The sequence below is a fragment of the Pipra filicauda genome, unplaced genomic scaffold (assembly GCF_003945595.2).
Source record: "Pipra filicauda isolate LSUMZ 115617 unplaced genomic scaffold, ASM394559v2 scaffold243_size1161148_pilon, whole genome shotgun sequence".
Taxonomy (NCBI): Eukaryota; Metazoa; Chordata; class Aves; order Passeriformes; family Pipridae; genus Pipra; species Pipra filicauda.
Window position 1 is genome coordinate 825,248 of NW_024104358.1, and position 22,830 is coordinate 848,077.

Sequence of the window (22,830 nt, forward strand, 5' to 3'; positions counted from 1 at the left end):
AGGAGGACAGGGCTGAGTTATGCCCACGGTGAACCTTATATGGACCTCACAATAAAAATGAGCCATTGTTTTGGCTATTCAGCTCAGATTCTGCAATGCGGCTTTTAAACACGTGTGTTGAGAGACACTTGCCGCTTTTATCTTTGTTGGTAGTATGGCAAGAGTTCAGCATACTTCAGAGAAGGGTTCATGCACCAGTCCAGGTATCTCATTGAAAGTTCTCAAAATTTTTAGGAACTTGTCTATGAACTTGGGTTCAAGAAGCATTAGTAAGTAGGCTTCATCTGTGTTTTATTAACTTTAGTAAATTACAGTCTCTATCTGACCTTCCTCTGATGGTCAACAGAGCGAAATGGCAGCTTTTAGGATGCCCTTCGGCGTAGCAGCTGCCTGTTTTAGACTGGGATGGAGAACCCCCAAGTAGAACCTATAAACCGACATTGCAGGTGTTTACTGCTGGTCACGTGGATCCACTGAAACAACAGGGCAAAATCCATCTTTAGACTCAGTTTCTTCTTGTGTCATTTTTCTATTCACGCAAACTTGACTTTAGCAATTTTTTCCTGTTTGCAATGGTTATAAATGGAATCTATGTGTAATAAAAGGTGCTGTCCACAAGCATAGAAGAACAACTGATAATTCATGACTTTTATTTCTGTAACTTCTCACTTCCAGAATATCTATTTGACAAACTGTGAGTCATATACATTGGCTTGGACGGATATACTTAGCTCTGATTTGTACAGTGAGAAGTAAATAATCAGTGAATTAAATGAAAATATTCTCTGTGAATTACTGCCTCCCCTCTCTCCCTTCCTCCCCCTTCCGTTCCTTCTGCTTTAACTCACCAGTGTTCAAAGCCATGATGCCATTGCCTGACAACCTGAAAACATGACAGCATTTCATTCAGGACCACTAGCAGATACAAAGATTGAAGCTGCCCATGACTTTCTGGAAAAACAACATGGTGTCAGGACTAGTTACAAAGCAATGGGGCATTTAATTTTACATCTCTGCTAAAAAACATACTTCCCGCCCCAGGCTTCAACTCTGCTGGCTCAGAGAGATGGACACTTGCAACATGCTTTAATATCACTTTGTTTTCCTGCAGAAGCCTCTGCAAGGTACTGGTCAAAGCTCTGCTTTTGATAGATGAGCCTCAAAGGGCAGATTTGCATCCTGCTAACTCTAAAATTCATAAAATATCTGTGCGAGGAAGGATGGATGTGTGCCAGTGGGCCCCTGACAGCTGAGTGCAACCATAGGTAGCTGTGATCACCCGATGAGAACATGAATTTTCTTGGATCTTGCTGAGCTGGTTGGGTCTTGCCTGCTACATGTGATGGTCTCATTAACACCTACTGACAGATGTTTTCCTCTCAGTTTGGCCAGAGGTGCCTGCTTGTCAATAAGCAATGCTGAGCAGAGACGTGTGTCAGCTTTTGGCAATTTTATGCAGTTTGGCTCCAGAAGGATTAAACTCTGCTGTAACACAAAGTAAGGCAACCTTGTGCAATTGTGTAGAGCAGTATTAGATTAAAAAAATCTTTGCACTGAGGCTTTGTAAAGTGGATATTTGTCAGTTTTCATAGAGCAGAAACAGCGAAGGCAGTAGATTGCTACTGTGCATCCTTTCTCCTCACTTACCTGTCACCCCAGACGGAGCACCGCTCACACAAAGAAGGCAAGAAGCTCTTCTCTAAAAAGCAAAGTCTGGGATGAGCTTATCCATGGTCTGACTTTTCCTAGTGCACAGCCTGCTCTCCTGCTATGGCACCTCCTGTCCCTTGCCTCAGCTCACCCTTGTTCACAGTTCCATGATGCTCGTCTCCTGCACTCAAGTATATCAAGCTGGATTCTTTTAGAAGGATGAGGAGCATTAAAATACAGGCTTTTTCTAGATGCAAACTGTACCACACTCTCTTAGAATGATACACAGGCATTTAATAATTCACATGAATGATTTCTCCCTGCACAAGAATCCAGGTCAGTCACTGACACACTGTATTGGGTTTGTGTGGCAAGGCACTACAGGGGTGGCTTCTGTGAGAAACTGCCAGAAGCTTTCCCTATGTCTGACAGAGCCAACATGAGCTGGCTCTGAGATGGACCCAGTGCTGGCCAAGGCCAAGCCCAAGAGCCACAGTGGTAGCATTTCTGGGATAACTTATTCAAGAAAGGGAAAAAATCCTGTTCAGTTCAGAATAAGAGCAGTGGAAGAGGACTGACACATAATATGTGTCACCTCTATAGACATTAAGGTCAGTGAGGAAGGAGGGGGAGGAGGTGCTCCAGGCATCAGAGCAGAGATTCCTCTGCAGCCTGTAGTGCAGCCCATGGTGAGGCAGCTGTGCCCCTGCAGCCCACGGAGGTCCACAGGGGAGCAGAGATCCACCTACAACCCCTGGAGGAGCCCTCACTGGAGCAGGTGGATGCCCAAAGAAGGCTGGGGCCGTATGTGAAACCTGTGCTGGAGCAGGCTCCTGTGAGGACCTACAGATCCATGGGAGAGGAGCCTATGCTGGAGAAGGTTTGATGGCAGGACTTGTGACCCCCTAAGGGATCCACACTGGAGGAGTGTGTGAAGAACTGCAGCCCGTGGGAAGCACTCATGTTGGAGAAGTTCATGGAGAACTGTCTCCCATAGGAGGGACGTCACATTGGAACAATGATGAGCCCCCCTCCTGAGGAGGAAGAAGCAGCAGAGACAATGTGTGATGAAATGACCACAACCCCCATTCCTCATCCCCCTTGATGGGTGCAAATGCTCCCAGAATATTTTTATTTAGCAGCACTGATGTAACTTAGGGTCCCTCCCCACAGACTGGTGCTATACCAGATGAGGCTTGTTCAGGAAAAAAAGAAGTGGGTAAAAAAAAGATAGCAAAGTGGGCCGTAAGAGGCAGGAATGAATGTGTAATGAAGAGGCAGAGGAGGAGACAAGGCTGTGGGGAATAGGAGATGCAGTGGTGGAAAGGCAAAAGGGAAAGCCAGCAAGGAGGCATAGGAATGGCAAATGATCTTTATAGCAGCAATTTGAATGGACATGTGCCAGGAAAGATTTAATTTGTCAGGGATAGAAGGAAGGATATTGTGGTAAGATGTGAGATGATGTGAAGTTTAGCCATGTGGATGGAGGGGAAGGCAGTCTTGGCTATGCTATGAAGGAAGAGTCTGGAAGGCTTCAGTGTGGCCTGGAAGTAACTGAGGGATGCCCTGTGGCCTCTGTTATGTACAAGGCCAGATTAGATGTTCTCAGTAGTCCCTCCTGAGTTTAGCATCTATAAATCTGTGAAATAGAAGCTTTAAACCATGATAAAGGGCTGAATCCTTGGAGCATCACATTGAAAGCCCGGAGCATCCTGAGATATTGATTTTAAGACTGGGATTTGGGAGTATAGGAAATCTATTTTTGGGGGGGGGTTATTATTTTTTTAAGGTTTGTTTCATCTACCTGGTTTTGCAGGCAGAGTATATAAAAAAATTCTAATAAAATATTTAAAGCCCTCTAAATATCCCTAAAAGATGCTTTTCCTAACTTGTGTTGCATAAACAAACAGGATACTGCTGGGATGTGATATACAGATGTCATCACTTCGATAGTTTCGTAGATTTCGCAACCAGAAGACACCACCATGGTCGTTTCCTCTGCCCTCCTGCATGATGCAGACCATGGAGTTTCGCCCAGCAATTCCCACACCGATACATGAGCTATATCATGTAGAAAGACATCCACACTTAATTTAAATATCTTTTGGGGTGATGGAGAACCTACCATATTCCATGTCAGCTCCTCCAGTGGTTAATTACAAGGCCATTAAGGAGAAAAATGTGCCTCACTTTCAACTTGATTTTTTTTTAGCTGCAGTCTTCCTGGTTTATATGCCTTTGTCTGCTAGGTTAAGTAATCTCTGATACTGTATTCCTCCCCCATGTATAGATACTTACAGATCAATTCATCTCTTATACTCCTCTTTGATAATATAAATGGACTGTGCTCCTTTGGGTCACTGTAAGATATGCTTTCAATCAGTCTTACAGCTCTTCTCCCAACCATCCTCAGTTTTACAACACAATTTTTAAGTGTTGACAGCTGAACTGGACTGGTTTTGTCTCATTAATGTCATGTATAGAGCTAATATGTTTCCCCTACGATTCAATATTCCCATTTATACATCCTAGGGTCATATTAGCCCCTTTAACAAGAGCATCACACGTGGAACTCGTATTCAATTGTTTATCTATTTTGACCTATTAGGTAAACAGCCAAGAACAGCTTCCTGAATATTCCCTCTATAAAAATTACCATGGGATCATTCTTCATTTGCAATTTCTCTTGGGAGACCAGTCATTTAACTGCCTCCTAATCCATTTTAAAACTGCCATATTGATTTTTACAGTGTTACCATTCGGAACAAAATGAATGGCAGAATGTAACACTCAGCATTGCTCTGATCTTCCTAAGTACCTATTTCCAAGGAGATGAGTGCCCACAGTTTCTGGTTGACTACATTGTAGCCCAGGCAGCTCTGTGCCTTGGCTGGCAGCGAATGATCGTGCAGCCCCCCCAGCTCTTGTTTCTGTTGGAGGTCTGCTGCTGCTTCAAGTCTCTGATGGGGAGCATAGGAAATTGAAGCAAAAGCATCAGCCATGAGCTCCAAAACATCTAGAGAGGGTAAAACCGATTTGCAGCTCATGCTTTCAGAGATGACAGAACTGTTACTCATGTGCTCAGATACCAATGCTTCTTGATGGCTTTCAGGGAATATTTTGAGACAATATCCTACCCTCAGGGGATCCCAAACTGGCCCGTGGAGAAGTATCAGTCTGAAAATCCCATATAAATACCCTGCTGCTAGTGCTTGAAACCACACTGCTTTTAGAATGGTTTTAATTTAACGCAGAGGGGTGTGCGACTGGTGACCCAAGAGAAATGCTGAGGGTGGTCCTTGGTCTGACGTTTGGTTAATATTCCAGACAATCTTGTTTTTCCTGTTGGTTGCCAAGTCCCTCATGGGATTAGCAGAACACCGTCCAAAAGGTCCATATTTTGGGATTAAGAGGCAGCTTGTTATGGGACTAATAACAGGGAGAAATAAGGGAAGCATGAAGAAAGCCTCATTTCCCCTGCCTAATACTGTACAACTCAGGAAAGGGCAGAAGGATATTGCCTCAGGGTAAAACAAGCAGTTGTTGTCTCCAGGTGGAATTAAGCAGTGGGAGCCCTGGTTCCTGTAATTTCTCGTGTTTCTGACAAAATTTTCCCTGCCAAGAACTGCCTAAACCAGTCTGAGTCTTGGACGTGAGGAACACGTACAAAACCAGTTAGCATAACAGTACCCTTCATGCTCTGAGATAAAACTTAAACAGAGGTAAAAATAACCCTGCAATGTCCCCAAAGTACTAAAATTTCTTGCTGTAATGACGACAGGCTTATCTGTCTTTCCTGCATATGGGAGTGTTTTCTTGTGCAAATGCTTGCAGCTGCACTTTTCATGTGGGGCAACTCTTGCAGCTAAATAAAATTGTTAAAATGAGTTAATCAGCTTAGTACAATGGTTCCCCATATTTTCCATAAAACAATTTGCCTCCCACATAGTCTGTGTCTCCGCCCATTTCACAGCACGGAGGAGAGTCAAAGCACCCCTCGGGCTGAGCATCCGGCGCTCAGCACCAACCACGCTCTCCCACTTCGCCTGGAAAGTGGCGGAGCAGAGTCTTCAAGCTGAGACTTATGATGTGACCTAAAGTGCTTCACTTCTCTGCAGTAAAACTCCCCAGCGTAGGAAAAGCAGTTTTCCTAATCTGCCTAGAGCTGTTGGTGGAGGCCAGAGGTGGCCATGTCAGCCTGCCCTCTGTAATGGATGGATGAAGCTCTCTCGGCTTCTGCCAGCTGGCTATAAAATGCTGCCTCTCTTCAACTCATAATTGGGCTCAATATGACTTTTGTTGTTTTAACCCTCATTCCAAGGCTTTCCTCCACCAAGCCCTAATACCCTGCTGGTACCTAGTAAAGACCAGATGAAAGCCTGGATGTCGGAGATGGGCTGACCCTGGCCCTGAAGGGCACCACCCATTTTGTGTTCTTCAGTCTCACTAACTGCTGCTGTTTGTCACTGTACAGCATGGGAATTGGGCTCTCGCTAAGCGTAGTGATTTTGGATGAGAAGGTGGGCCTGGACCCTTCTGTCACCCTGGGCTCTGGCTCTGCATCTGGACTGGCCACAGCAGGGGACATATTCCAGTTTCTCAGCTGATAGCCAGACGTACTGACTTAAATGAGTCTGGATTTACTCATAGCTGCAGAAGAGCAGGTTTTTACCTCGAAGAGCTAGAAAAAGAAGAGCTAAATTCACAGAATATGCCAAGTTGGAAGGGACCCACAAGGATCATCGAGTCCAGCTCCTGGCCCTCTCCCCAAGAGTCACACCAAGTGCCTGAGAGTATCGTCCAAACGCTTCTTGAACTTTGTCAGCCTTGGTTCTGTGACCACTTCCCTGGGGAGCCTGTTCAGTGCCCAGCCACCCTCTGGGTGAAGAACCTTTCTATAATATCCAACCTAAACCTCCCCTGACACAACTTCAGGCCCTTCCTTCAGGTCCTGTCACTGGTCACCACAGAGAAGAGATCAGTGTCTGCCCCTCCTCTTCCCCTCATGAGGAAGTTGTAACTGCAATGAGGTTTCCCCTCAGTCTCCTCTTCTCCAGGCTGAACAGACCAGATGCCCTCAGCTGCTCCTCATACGGCTTCCCCTCAAGGCCCTTCACCTTCTTCACTGCCCTCCTTTGGACATTGTTTAACAGCTTAATATCTTTCTTATATTGTGATTCCCAACACTGCACACAATATTCAAGGTGAGGCTGCACCAGTGCAGAGCAGAGCGGGACAATCCCCTCCCTTGACCTCGATGCTGCTTTGCCTGATGCCCCCCAGGATGCCCCCCTGATGCCCTCCAGGGCCTGGCAGCCAGGGCACTGCTGACTCATATTCAACTTGCCGTTGCTTTCCGGAGCTCTGCTCTCCATCCTCTTGCTCCCTGGTCTGTACCAATGATGAATGACGTGGGTTACACAAAAATTCTGGTATCCACCTTTCCTTTTTTTTCCAAATATGTCTTTTTGGCTTTTTGTTGTTTTGTCTTTCTAAAGAAACCGAACTGCTAGTGATTAATGACTCAAACATTTGACCACCTGCTGTTAGAGCCTGGACTACTGGTGCTAAAGGCTCAATCAGCAACAGTGAGCTTTGCTAACAATGTGCAGAGTGGCCACCCACGTGCTGAGGGCGTGCACACCTGCCACCTCAGGCTACAAGCTGGGTGTTGGAACAAGATAAGGAGAAAGGCAAATCCTGTCCTTACACAAATGACTCAGCTGTGATAACTCCCCTCCAGAGAAGAACCAGTTCAGTTCACACACATGGCCTGAAGATATTCATCTCTGCTGATGGGCCGTAATGGATCCACCTGTGCAGATGTAACAGGCAGCTATAACATCTTAGAAGACATCTTCAGACTCCTGAAACGTGCCATGATCCAATATCACATCATCCAGTGTAGAAATCCCCACCCCAAGGGAGGTACTGGGGGCATTCCCACCAAGCCTAAGCCACACTTGGACTTCACCAACACTTGGACTTCACCAACACTGCTTCATGTGGGTTGTTCTTCCTGTACCCCACGGGACTTTTCTTACCAGGTGGGGCTTCCGCCAACACCTCAATGGATCTGAACTGTGACCACCACTTTGACCAACAAACATGGAAATTGCAACAACCAAGTCTCAAATCCAGTGGGTTTCGTGGGTCCCTCCAGTGGCCGGGGGGTCCGCAGCCCTGCTCTGACTGCCTGTACCAGCACTGCAGCCTCACTCCAGTGCCACACTGGTGTCTGCTGGTATCTAATCCTGCCAGTGCTGACTCTCCAACAGCTCCAGTCAGGTCCTCCAGGCATGGGGGAGGTGAACCATGTGGGAAAGTGGCCATCTTGTCTCTGTCCTGTGGCCACGTGTGTTTTGTCCCAGTGGAAAAGGCCAGCTGCCATCTTGATTGGGTCTGGTAGGCGGGGCTTCTCCTCATCAGTTGGTTTAACCCAGTTTTATCAGTATTGTTATCAGCATTCTTCTTGGTAAAGAGTTATTTTTTTCACTTACATCTGGGTGTATTTGGTCTCCCTCTCTGTATTGGAGAAACCAGGCGCATTCAATCCGAGGGAGGAGACTTCTGTCCGAGGTCTCCGCCCCTCCAAATTGTCTCAAATCGAGACAATGAACATCCAGGGTTGCCCCATCCCAGATGCAGCATCCGGCACTTTCCCTTTTTGAACTTGAAATGTAAAGTGATGATAATTAACTCTTTGCTTCCCGTTCAAGTCTTACCTGCAGGAAATTGAACTAAGAGATTTTGGTAAACAACAGGTCTGTCCTCCTGCCCTCCCACAGAGTCAGGACTGCTGAGTGATGCTGATCAAAGCTGTTCTCCACCTCTTTAAGTAGTTGCTACTGCTTCAGTATCCCTCTTCCTAGAAAGCTTTTTCTGTTGTACAGTGTGCATCCTTCTTGCTGCCATTTCAGTCTCTCATTCCAACACTGATGTGGAGATGAGGTTAATCCCCATGCTACCCTAAAAGAAACCTGTAGCAATCTGTCCTCTGCTTTATCTCCTAAGACCAGTGCCCTGGTGCCATTTATTTTAAAGAAAACTTTTATTTGGCAGCGTGTTTTTCATGTGCAGTAATTCAGTGTATTTCCCATGCGATGCTAATAACAGTAGAAGGCAAGAAATCATGTCAGGTGCAGAAGTGACAAGGCAGTGATGTGAATGAGATGAAGGAGTGCACAAAAGAGGAAGAGACCTCAGACAAACCAACACTGGGATGATACGATACCTCACCCGTGAAAGTGTCACACCGGGCACTGAGACTCTGACAGATCAGTGCCTGGGTGCAGTGAGAGAGGAATGTCAGATAAGCATGATCTGTGGATGGCATCTTCTTGTCTCCCAAATAAGGTGTCTCTTTTGCACCAAAGGGTCTGGTCTGTTCAAATCAATCCGACTTGAAACACAATCTTCTCAGAAGACTTACAGTTCCTCTGTTGAGTTTCAAGGTTTAACAGTGACAGGTAAATGTAGTTCCAGTTTTACAGATAAGGAGGTGGGACATGAAGAGACAATGTGAGGGAACTTGTTCTTTCACATACACCAGATCAACGGTGGGACTGTGAACATCACTTGTGTTTCTAGGGTTGCACTTTATTCACTGAGATCTGTAATGCAAACCCCATACAAGCACACATGGAAACTCCTCCACAGCTTCAGTAACTATTTTCTCTGTCTCCAGGGAGGAATATTGCATCTGATTAAGGTGGCATATTGTTTATAATGGAAATAATCTTAGTGTGCAGCACACAGAGGTGTAATAATAGTATGGTGCCACTGTAACCCCTACGGAGACCCTGATGGTGAAAAGGGTATGTGACATAGCAACTTTTTCTTTTCTTGTATGATGGTTCTAATTTTCTTCAGCCTGAGAGGTAACGTGCACAGGTCTGATCAAAACCAGAGTTTTCCCTGCTAACATATTCTTCTCGCCGACAAAGTTTATGAAGTAGAAAGCTTTTTAAAGATATAAACAGAATTCAGTAAATTGCAGCCCCATCACAATAAAAAACATGATTTATGATTTTTTAAGATGACAATTTATCTTGACTTTGTCAGTTATAGCTCACACTATATAATTTTGTTCTGTTATTTTGTATTAAGTCCAGTATTTTGTGTTTGACCAAAACATGTCACCAGTCTCTGCCTTACAAATGCAAGAGCATTCAGAATTATGTCTGAAAAGAAAAAACCCACATATATGGAGAGCATAATATCATGCTGGAATTGCAGCACTTCAGCATTTTTCCAAAAACTACCTAATCCACTGACTTTTAAATCACTCACATGCCACAAATGCTAAGAATAAATGGGGGCAGGTGGGATGGAAGTGAAATGCCTTGCACCATAAACAGTCTAGTACCTGCTCCTTTGGCAGTTTGGTCCCCTTAGAGGATGCTTCACTGTTGACAAGGGCACTCCCTGAGTGTCACGAAATAAAGGCAGTGAAGGGTTCTTCCTCACCCTGTGCAATGTCTGCTTGCCATTACTAAATGCAGGGTAAATCAGGCAAGATCAGTAGAACTGGTCTGGATGTACACCCAACCCATGCCCAGCAGAGCAGAGCCCTTTGCTTGGTTAACAACTTCTGTAATATCTGTCTTGTGCTGCATTTAGGTAGCACCTGCACCCCATACTACAAACCACTGCATAGACCCAAGAACTGCAGCTGGGGAAGGAGACTTGAAGGTGGGCAAAAAGCTCTGCCCACCTTCAGGTGCTGGAAACTGCCCGAATGAGACTGGTTGGACTGTCAGGTGAGAGTTGTTGCTGGCAAAACCCTCTGTTTTTTTCCCCCTCCTGTTCATGAACTGGACCAATCCCTGACCTTGTTTAAATCAAACAAAGTGCTTTTACTGTATAATAAAAATTCCATGTTTTAATACATCGCCATGCACAAATGAAGTCAAACAATGCAGAGTACAAAATTGTCAAATATACAAAATGATAAAGCAGATACCCAAAGCTTCCAGAGATTCTGCCCAAAGATACCAAAAACTTTGATATTGATTTTAATTTTATTGTTTAAAAGAATTCCTCCCTCCCACCCGGGTTCTATTTTTCGTTGATTGTTGAAAACAGAAGGAATTAAAGACTAAATATAAAAACTGTAAGGTGGAATTAACAGTGATGGCCACTTCATATACTAAAAATTAGACTGCATGATAATTCCTGTTTTCGAAAAAAGCACTGCTGTGCAGGTGAACACCTTGGATGCCTAGGGAAATGCAGAGTACATCGAACAAAAAGGCACACTTTTGTTTCATGCCACCTCATTTGGCTCCATCATTAAAAAGTTCAGCCATAGATGTATTGGGAGTAACAGTGTGTCACTTCTTAAGCATTAGAGTGCTGGCATCTTCCTAGATTATCAACCAAGTTAACATTAAAAGGAGTTCACTGGCTTAGAATATTTCTTTAGTGAAAGTAAACCAGAACTGACTCCAAAGGCAGCAGCACCAGACACAACTTGCTGGCTTCAGGAGACTGTTTTGACCAGACAGCATAACCATGGGCTTGCAGTAAGCCTTCTGCATCCAGCTGTCCTGGATCAGGTTTCCCAGGACCTTGATCCCAGCATCACTTGCTCCCTGCAGCTCATGTCCATCATCAGTGGCCGATGCTGATGCACCAGCACAGCCTGGCATCTGATTCTGTCCATGGGCTGCTCATTTGAGGGCAACCTTTGGAGACAACTCAGGTGTGGCCGCAATTCCAGCTGTCAGTTACCTGCTTTCCTCAAGGTCACGTTCAAACCACCTTAAATTCAACTCTCCAAAACAGAGTACCCCAAATTTAGAGCCCCATTTGCTGGTTTACGATGCACAGAGCCAGGCAGGCACTCCTCACATCTTACTCCCACTTGTGAAAAAGAAATAATAATTGTGGGGTAGGTCCAGATAGCTGCAAAGCTGAAAACAAAGCCCAGCACATCCCAAAGCATGGCCCTGATACTTTCAGATTCTGCAATAACTCTGAGAAATTTAAAAATATGCCTCTTTAGCCTTGACAAGCAGCTCAGAGTCTTCTCGTCAGAGCATGCAGCCTCTGTGGAAATGCTGGTCATTCCCATTGCCAGAGCATTGTCCAGTTCTGCCAGGGAATGTCTCCTGCAATGGCTGCAAGAGAGTAGCGTGGAAAAGGACACCAGGCTGCACTTGCAGGTTAGCCCAGCATGGCCCCATTCCTCCCCTCCATCAGCAGTGTTGGAGTCAGGGCAGAAGGCTGAGACTGGGTCTCATGCTGAGGTGCTTTGCACAGGCTGGAAGCTCCTGTCCCTCTGTGTTTTCTCTACTGTCACTTAATCTCTTTTCTACCTTTCTCAAAAGAAGCACAGAGAAGGAGCCTCTTGAACACAAGGGATGCAGAAGTGCTAAGAGGACTTCCAACATTACTTTACCAAAGTCTGGTTCAGTAAGGAAAACCTCTCTCTAGATGTAAAACCTTGCTCTCAATATTGAAATAAAGTCAATCAACCAGTCAAGTCCCCTAAGCATCTGATGGGACAAATTGTTGGGTTTTTTCCTCCCCTGCACAGCTTCTAATTGCTTACAAGCTGTTTTGCTGCAATACCAATCTCCCTGCTTTAAAAAGAAAACCCCGTGTTTTGCTATTTAATTTAGTGACTTATGATATTTAAATAGATAAATTCAAGGCAAGTTACTTAACAGAAAGAATGTGATTAGAGATGTAACAGAAGCTACAGAGGATTTTTTCTTCTGAAAAACTATTTAGATATATTTGGAATTAGTATCAGAAAGGAGATTTCCATCTCATTCTCAGACTAAGCCTGGTTGTGTTATAATAATGCTGGCAATTCCACTCATGTGCAAGTTCAGCTTCTTCCCTGTCCAGCCGTATCCCAGCCATGCCGGTTACGGAACGCTCCCCTCCAGAGCCGCACAGTGTCTCAGCAGTGTGAGGACACTCATAAGCCATCACACACCGACGCCAGTGACTCTTCAGAATTTATTTGACAGGCAGCAAGCATGTACTGATGTTCTTTAAACAATAAATCTAGCCCAAACTCATTTTCTTAGGATTTCACACTGGATTAGAGCAAGAATCCCCAAAGATCTTTACCTTCTTAGCTATGGCTGTAGCTAGCTCATTCTTGTTTTAGCTTCTTGATGTTGATTCAATACCAATCTGCAGTAAGTATTGCTTTTATAGTTTCTCCTGTTTGTGTGAACTGTTTACTCTTCATACTGCACATCCCTGTTTGTGCTGTTCCCCACTGATTGGTAAAGAACTTGGAAGATGCTCCAGAGTTTCACATTTGCACCTATTGACAGCGGTTTTGTGAAACCGGCATCAGACACTGAGTAGTTCAGTGCTTATTTCTAAAGTACAACATTCAAATCAGTTGATGGTAATGGGGCCCAATCTTGCAAAAACCCACTGTTGGGAGCAGCTGTCATTACTCTGGGTAATCCCACTGATGTCATTTCACTTCCAGGGCTTTATTAACCAGCTCCAATGGGACTCGTCATGAGAGCAGAACAGTTTGCTGTGTTTGAAGCAAGGAACTTGTGTACCATGCTCAGCTGCACAGAGATACAATCGCCCTCTCGATCAGCACTGCAGCTTCTCTGCCAGTTGTTGAAGGCAGGAAAATCTGTTTCTTGCCAGCAAGATCCTACCTCCTTAAGAGGCAAACCCACAGATGTTATTGCTTGCTCAGACTACACATCCACATGGCCCCATCATTTGCATGCAGCATTTTATCCCAGGCTGCTATTAATGAAAGGCAACAGACTTTCTCAGTGTGTCCAAGGATTCTGTTGTCCTTTCTTGTCCAGTTCTTTTCCTTTAATTATGTGCAGCAGAACCTTAAAACTGTGAGGAGACCTACTCATGCTCGTACCAAATGTTAGCAAGCACAGCTCTTCATAAAAGCTGTTTAAATTAAGACCATTTTCTGAAAAAAACCCCAAAAACCTGATATAGGTTGCCCTGCCTTCTTGTAATATTGGAAACTTCAAGGTATTTTTAATTCATAAATTACATCTGATGATCTAGTCTAATCCTTGCATAACATATGCCTAATGACTTCATCCAGTAATTGCCGCACCGAGCCTGGATTTCAGTTTGAGGTAGAGCTTATTGACTTAGAAAAATACTTTGCATACATTTAAAGACTTTATGGGATGGAGAACATGCCAGATAACTAAGTTGTCTCCACGAGTAATTATCCTCCCTGTTGAGTATCTGCACTTAATTTCTAGCCTGAAATCAGTTTCCAACCAGTAGAGCACATCATTCCCTTTTCTTCTAAACAGAAGAGGTACCTGTCCTCAGACAGCACTTCCCTGCCCAGGTAGAAGACTGTGATTGCAGACAGAGATCAAGTCACCTCTTCAAATTGCCTCTGATAAATTAATAGCTTGAGCTTCATTAGTCTGACACTATAATAAGACCTGTTTTCCTGCCCTTGAATGACACTGGGAGCTATTGAAAATAATCTTTCCAAGTTGTCAATACCCTTTTTGAAAGACTGACAGTAACCAAATGAACTGGAATAGCATCACTATTGCCAGGTCCTATATCCCAGCTGGCAAGAACATCTCTGGGGCTGATGTTGAATGGATTACTTACTGCACCTTTGCAGCCACTGTATCATTCCAGATATACTCCCCATGTTTCTCAATTTGGAGGGGGTTTTATCAAGTTTTAATTGCTTTAATGATAATGCTATATCAACTTTTCCGTGACTTTGCCTAAGACTGATAGGAAGCTAATGAGCCTATAGTTTTCTGGATCAAACCTCTCATTCTTTTTGAATTATTGTGGTTTTGGTGTCATTTGAAGTTTCTTTTATGCTTTCTGGTTCTGAAGAGTCCTAGTCAAGTTTTCCTTCACTTTTGGATTCAGCTAATGATTCTACAAATTTAAAATTATGTTTGGATAGTTGCTGCTTAATATTACCCGTAATTACTGATGGAATAGGAGGAATTACATTTTAATGGGTAATTTGACTCCCTCCTTCTACTGCTTTCAAATACAAAACACGACTATTTGTTGGGTTTTCAATGTACTGTGAACAATCACTGTGCTGGGCCTGTCTAACATCAGACTTAGCTTTGCTATGATGGTATTTATTAGTATATGTGTAAAGCCTTTGGTCTAACCAACCCTAACCTATTTGCCACTGACTTCCCATACTTTTTTTTGCTTCCTTCATTAAACATCTACTTTTCTTCCTTGCTGATTTATCCTCATGAGCCTGCCTAATCACCCATACATTATGTTGGTGGCTTTTTATGCACTCCAGATTACTTTCCTGAATTTTAGTATAGGAGGTTGCAGGTAATGCTGGTAATAATTTCCCCTCACCCATCAATTTTAATTATACCAAAGGACTTTCTCTTTTTAAATTAAAATCTTATTGACCACAGCCTATATATACCAGGGTCAATTGCAGCACAGCCCTGCAGTGGGGCTGTTCAAGGAGACTCTGATGGCAGAGACGGCAACTGTTAAAGGGGACCAACGTGAAAGATTCAGGGTTTTACTTTGCTTTACTTTGAATAACACAGGTTTTGTGGCTTTGTGGCTGATGGAGGGAGGTTCATTTTGGCGATGACAAAAAAATCCACCCCAGTCCTGGATCCATGGCTGGCACTGATAGACACATCTGTGGAGACACTGATGGAGTAGCACCAATGTGAGTCCACTGGGGCCTGGCCTGGAGTCTTCTGAAAGTTAAGGGCAAAACCAAAACAGAATTGTATAACTTTTAATGGTTTCATTTCCTCAATAATGTTACATCTGTTGCCAAGCGACAACACTTACCCTTAAAGAACAGACAGGGAGGGATGAACTTACTGGTTGAGCATTATCACACATCTGGGCAAGCAAAATCAAAGAGCTTGTGGAGCTTTTTCAAACTCCCCTCCTTGAAGGCTGCATTTCCCTTAACAGAATAAACAGTGGGTGTTCAGGCACAGAAAGCCACACAGATAAAAAATCCAAGGAACAAAACAGTGCAAAGGATGCCTTCAGCTGCAGCGTGCTTTCTGGAGTGAGCAATTCCTTCAGGTTTCTGGTGGAGGACTTCTCATGGTGAAGCACTTGGAAAGGCTGCACTTCTGTCAGGGATTCATAGCGGGGTCTGATGCTGCAACTTTTCTGGACACAAAAAAAACCAGGCAAGTGTGGCGTCAGGGAGAGGAGGAGGCTGCAGGTCTGCACAGGGGAACAGTGTCCTGATGGCAGCACTGCCTTGTCTCAGAGATAATAACTAGTGATCAATGTAACAGCAGCATTGGCCTTTGTGAATTTATCTATCTCCACAGGGCTGATAATGGCTGCTTGATGAAAATAGCATTAGTCTCCCACTCTTTCGCACCGAACTAATGGCTCTGAACATATTTAAATTGACTTCCTTTGTCGGAATAACTTATTTGCTCCCTTTCATGTTGACTTGGTCTTTGGCACTCTCGACATAAATGATTTATTGACTGGAGATAAAGCATTCTTTCCCCTGAACTGTTCCTATGACCCAGGCAAAAGCGGATATGTCTGCTATTAATAAGGTGTTCAGCATAAAAAATGCAATAGACTTGATTGTCTGCACTCAATAGCTTTTCCGAGAACACAGTACCTGCCCCCATTCATAACAACAAAAATCTCTCCCACGTGTTTATTTATATTAAAAAGTTTTCAGAAGAATACGCTGGGATCCAGATAGTTGTTCAGGAGATGTAGAACAATTCCATAAATATCCCTGAGGAAGCATGGCCTACTTTGGGAGAATAACAGTGATGAAAAAAATCCAAACACAATGAATACTTAAATACAAGCCAAAAAGTACAGTTATTTCCTTATGGCTCTGGCAGACAGTTACACACGTGAGAAGTGTCACGGGGCTCGGGGGAACTATGCTTGCAGTTATCCACATGCATAGGCTGGCTGCAGGATGGAGACCTACACCAGCTTCAAAAAAGATTTGTCCGATAGGCACCTACAGCAGACTTCTCACCGAGTCTGGCTACTCAAGGATCTGGACTTGATTTTCACATTTCTCAGGGCCTATAACACTGCTTTTCTAGGTCACCATAGCTAAAATCCTGGGAAGCTTTTAAAACAAACTGTTTTAACAGGAGAAGTGCACACATCTAAATTCATGCCCATATACTGGAAGATGTTCAAAACTAACATTGATACAAAAAAAGCTTCTAGTGGCTCTCTGCCTAACGCAACTTCTTCTCATACGCCCTTTTAAGATAACACTCTCTGATAAACTCTTCTTTTATCATTCTAATTATTCTGGATTTTTTCACTGGGTAGTAAAATAAGAGAATTCCTACTGTGGAAGTAAAGCATTCTCCTTTTAATATAACATATCAATCAAAGTGTTTTATTTTTTAATTGCTGTACCAACATGAAATTGATGTCAGTTGCCAGAGTGCATTTTTAAAACCTGTAGCAGAAAGAGCTGTAAAATTCGCTGAAGCTTACAGTGGACCTGTGCCATGTGCAAGACAGGCTCTATTGGTATCAGATTCCAACCTGCAACCAAATGAAAAGTTCTAAAAAGTGCAAATGTCGCTGTTGGCAAAGATTCTCATGTGTTAAGGAGAATTTTTACACCAATTAATTTAAAATTGGGGACTAGGATTTTCAGAAAGAGAATGTAGAAGTTTACTGCTTTTTAATTCTTGGGAGCTCTATCTGGAAAGACCCAAACCATTAGAAATCACTATTGACTTCTGAAAATCCTGGTCATCAGTAAAAATAATTTTTTTTTGGACTGAATACTGTAGAAGTATCCAACATGCTGAATCTGAGATGGGTGGAGAGCTGAAACCTAAGCCCGTAACCATCTGAAAAAAATTAAACCCTGAAGATAATTATCTGTTTGTTGTACAGGCACCCTCAGTGGTTGACCTTCCATTCTCTAGCAATGAACTGCACAACAGTTTTTAAGAATTTTAACACAGGAGCTTCCTCCAGAAAGTTGCCTTTGATTTACTCTAGCTGCACACTCTCTCCATCACTGCATCTTCACACCAGTATTGTGTCTCACCCAATTTGGAATAAATGTTAACAGCAACTGTATAGTACCTGCCTATCAGGCTGGAGAGAGTGACAGTCTTTAAATAAAGCTACTTTTGATTTCAAAGAAAGAAGGAACAAATAGATAAGCCCCCTCAGTATGTTGATGACATCAGTTCATTATAAAGAGTATGTCACGAAGGTCCTGATGTGAGGGACAGACATTAATTCAACTGAGTCCCCATTGAAGAAACAGTACCACAGCCAGCTGTGATACAACCAGTGATGAGGCCAGCCATTCAGAGACTGAACAGAAAACAATGTTCAGATAGAATGTAACAGTCTTGAGCCTGCTACAGTATATTGAAAGGCTTATTGGAACCATTTGCTTATTCCCAGTTCCTACCAAAATACTGTTTTGGATAGAAAGTGGAAAACGTTAATGAAGAAGTCTGCCCTCTCCAAAGGGAGTGTCTTGCTCCTCAGAAGTATAATCTTACACTTTACCTTTTTCAGAGAGTTTGGTTTGGACTATGATTCCCCAGCCCTGCCCAAAACATAAATGGTGGCCAGCATAAAGAACCTGAATTCTTCCAGTTTATTCTGGCTTTACTGTAGACCAAACCCAGGGTCACACACATTTCTGAGAAAGGCTCTCTCCCTTGCCTCTCTCTCTCTGAGTAAGAAAACACATTGGCACACTAGAAATGAGAACCTTTGATATGTGGTGGATTAGAGGGAGAGCAGACACAGTGTCCTACAGCTCATTCAACCTACCCTGTTCTTGGCTACCTCTGTGACAGCTGTTCTCTAAGTCTTGATAAAAGAAGTCACATCTCTGCCACGTGCAAATCTATCTACACAATCTAATGTGAATTGGTGAAGGGATGATAGTAGTGGGCTTCAGTTTGGATGCAGTCTCAGCACAAATACTGAAACATATCCTCAGTATTTTAAAAAAAGACCATTATATATATATATATATATATGGACTGTGCTAGTTCTGTGAGGAAAGCACATATGAAGTGCTGATATTGTTTAACAGAATACCATTAGACTGCAAAACTAACACATACAAGACGTTTACATTCCTATCAGGGTGTAATATTGTGAACATATCCACTGAGATTGGAGAATTGCTGTAAGTTTTTCCTAAAACATCATGCCATCTGCATACATAATAAAAGAATCCAGTAGTTGCCATGCTAAAACAGGACTTCTAGTGAAGGGCATAGACAGTCCCCTAAAGGGAACTCAAAAGTTATGCACAGTGATGAAAACCGGAAGAAATTTTCCAGCTAAAGGTCTGTAAATGACCACTTTCAACAAATTAGCACTGGATATTTTGCACCACGTTTTTACTCCACAGCAAACCAGGTCTTCCCAGAATGCATCATCTGAGTCTGCTGATTTTACTTCAAGTTTGTCTTCAATCCTCCATGGTCATTTTCTGGCAGCGCCATTTATCGTGGTTTTTTCATGAAGGAAAGTTCACTTTCATATCAAGTGGCAGGACAGCAGCTTTAGAGGCTGGAAATGTTTATGGAGAGCTCTCTGCTGGGGCTGTAAGAAACAAAAGAGGAATTCAAAACCAGATAGTGAGTATAGAACATTATCATGTATTTCACCAAAAATTAAAAAAGTCAGGTTTGAGCTTAGTAAATGTACTCCTAGAATATATATTGTGACCCTAGTACTTTTTTTTAATCAACTTTACTCACCAAACAAAAAACTCAGTGCTTAATCAATTTTTTAGATAAATATAAAGTGCACACTAGCAACATTTGCATGATTTAACAAATCCTACTTGAATTTTATTGCCTCATGTGAAAGCACTGCTTACTCTTCCTGTAGTCCGAGTCCCAGAGAGCAGGCTCTTCTGTTTGGTTGGATTTGCATTAACTACTGAAGGCTTGATAGCCAAATGGTGGAAAGGCTCTGCCTAATGCCCAAGTAGGATTTAATATTCCCTGACTATTTCTGCTGGCCAGGATGGTGAGAATTGGCCATTGGTATGTACAAGATGTGAAAACAGCTCACCCACATCCTTCCTCCCTTCAGAACCCATAAGATAATGAGGGGGGTTGCATAGAGTTTCTTTTTTCTCTGCTAAAAGCAGTTCAGTACATTCAATGTTGGTGGCTGCTATTCTGTGCTGAAAGCCCTTGCAAAGGTGTAACATGATCACATCATAAAGGAAGAGAATGTGGAGGTTACTTGTAATTTCTCCTCCTCTTCACCCAAACTTTTCTTTGAGGAGTACAGCAAAAGGACAAGAGGCAATGGACATAAGATGCAACAAGAGAGATTCCAGTCAGATGCAAGGAAAAAAATCTTCCTCGTAAGAGTGGTTAAATTTTAGAACAAGTTACCTGACTAGGCTGTGGGACCTCCACCTATGGAGATATTTGCAACTCAACCAGATGAGGCCCTACACAACCTAACGTGGCCCTGCTCTGAGGACAGTTGACTGAAACCATCTCCTGAAGCCTCTCCCAACCTAAATATTTTTATGATTGTACATTTTTTTCTGATGGGGATTTGTGCTCCCCCTTCTGCCTCTCTGAACAGGAGACAAGTGCCCATGCAGGACTGCTCAGGCTGAAGCACATTCAGTTGTTTATTCACTCCGTAGCACGTAAATGCATGTAAACCCATCACAGGCTCAGGCCTCTGGGGCCAAGGAGCCATGCAGAGACAAGTTCACCATGCTATTTCATAGAATCATGGAATCATTTATGTTGGAAAAGACCTTCACAATTATCAAGTCCAACCCTTAACCCAGCACTGCCAAGTCCACCACTAAAATGTTCTGGGACGCAGCTTTGTTTCTTACACAGCCCTCGCCCATCACCAGTTTCATGGACCCCATCTTTGCCCAGGGCAGCGCTGGGATGGGACTCACCAGGGTGGGTTTTGCAACCTTTCCAGCGATATCCTGCTTTTTTTCTTGAAAGTATGTGTCTGTATGTGTGGGAAGAGCTGGTTTTTGGGACAGATTCCAAATTGTGAAGCTAATGGGATACTGATGCTGCCAAGGCAGCATTCACATCAGCTGAAACTCAGGCTGGCAGTGGATTTCTGCTTCTCACTCCTTCAAAATCATGCCTGGTGGGCTCTTCTCTGTGCAGTGTGGGCTGACTGGCTCTGCCAAGCTGTCACTTTGCCCATATTTGCTTCTCCCAGCCCCAAACTCTTGTAGCAATGGACATGAAGGTCTGATCAAGCAGGCAAAGGATGGGATGATAAATCAGTAGGTGTTGCATAAGACTAAAAAAACCCACCCACACCCTGCCATGAACACTTGACCCCTCAGTGTAAATATCCCCTATGAAATAGAGGAGCAATAACAACCAGTCTGCTGAGTTATTTCCCTCCTTATGTGGGCATATTTACCTGATTACAGTGCTATTCTTCATTTCTGTTTTTATAGCTGCTTTGCTTTTAACCTCCAGGTTCTCTACTGCCACCTTCCACATGAGATACCCATGTCAGTAGGTATCTGAGAAAGACTCACATTTGGGACCAAGCAACCGTTTAATTCCACGGAATAAAGCAAAGGTTTTGAGCCTTCAGCTAGTCTAGACAGATAACTGACTGTGTCCTTCACGACAGAAAAGAAAGCAATGGTGACATTAAGCAGGTTTGAAGGTAAAGGGAAAATCTGTGGGGAGGTTTTAAACTTGGAGAGAAGCAAACTGGTACCTCATCTCAAATTTGTTTGATTCCAGGTGAACTACAGGATGTCTCCTATCTGTGTAGCATCAACAGAGATCCGTCTCACAAAGGAGAAACAGGACTTTTTTTGAGCTTATCTGCTGCAAAGAAGGGAAAATTTGAAAAGCTTTCCCAAGCAATGGAAAATACCTTGCCTAGCCACAGAGTTGCAAGACTAAAATAAAATGGGTGAACTGGCTCATTATATCAGGTCAGGCCTCAGGATTGCACTCACGCTGAAATTCTCCAATCATCCACATTGTCTCAGCCATCAGCTTGTACTTGTACTTAAGTTTGAAATGAGTCAGCTGGCCCTTCAGATAGAAACTCGTGAATGAGGAGAAATGGGATGATCCCAACTTGAGCTCTGTCCACACTGCAGAGGGAACACAACCACTTTGAGCGATGCAGGACACGTAGCAGAGGTGTCTGGATACAACTGGCAACACTGAGCAAGGGAATAGTAGCAATTCTGTCAGGCTCTTTATTTAGGGAAAGCAAACTGAGGATTTAGTGGTCATCTATCTTGTTTCTACTCTTCTCACTTTGTCTTTTGAGGACAGCATTTTAGAAGCACTTATTCTTCCTCATTACCTATATAATTTTGGGTGCCCAGCTGGAGACTCCTCTGAGGACTCTGGTCTTCTAACAGTACATATTCAGTTCTTTCTGAAAGTAAGATCTTTATAAAAGGTATCACAAATGAGCAGTTGTCTTTGAAAACCTTGCCTGAGCTCTTGGAACAAAGACTGCCCTTTGCAGGGGGTTTGTACGCTTACCAGCACAACGGAGTACAAATCTAATCTCACATGACATTTTCAAGAAACTGCTGTAGAAAGACAGCAATAATTTCAAAGCCAGAGATGTATTTTAGTGTTTGAGTACCTGTACTGTGTGATTTTTGTCTAACTGAGAAAGGGACATATTTTACATTCATTTTAAACATATGTTAATTCAAGTCAACCTAGAGGTATTACCTATTTGTCACATTTTCATAATTGAGGGATTCCGTAAAGGAAACAAGCATCTATTATCTCTGCTAGGTTTATTCTCCTGAAACTAATTTTATAATATATTTCTAAAGTCAGCATATTTCAAACATGGGATTATAATGAAAAATGCCTACTTCCAAACATCCATCTACCAACTATTCCTTGGAGTCTGTGAAAAACTGCATTCACAGCTACATTTAGTAGTATTTTTCCTGTGTTAGAAAGGCCACAGGTATCTCATTTCATGTGTCTCATGTCACTTAAGACATTATAATATGCTGTACATTATTGCAGACTTGCTGCATCTTGCTATTTCCTAATTAGTGTTCACAGAATCATCAAGGGGTTGGGGTTGGAAGGGACCTTAAAGGTCATTTAGTTTCAAACCCCCTTCTGTGGGCAGGGAATTGGAATATTCCACTAGACCAGGTTACTCAGAGTGCCATCCAGCCAGGCCTTGAACACT

The 22,830-nt window shown here is 43.2% G+C and overlaps 1 protein-coding gene across 2 annotated transcripts in view; it reads right to left on the minus strand.

Annotated features, from left to right (window-relative positions):
- Positions 1-10,506: 10,506 nt before the first annotated feature.
- Positions 10,507-22,830, minus strand: part of SAMD12 (sterile alpha motif domain containing 12) — a 177,083-nt gene continuing 164,759 nt past the window's right edge. For both annotated transcript variants that reach the window (XM_027731175.2, XM_039381865.1), the window contains exon 5: positions 10,507-19,218. In XM_027731175.2, the coding sequence (XP_027586976.1) occupies positions 19,196-19,218 (23 nt within the window). In that variant the 3' untranslated portion in view covers positions 10,507-19,195. The remainder of the gene's footprint in view (positions 19,219-22,830) is intronic.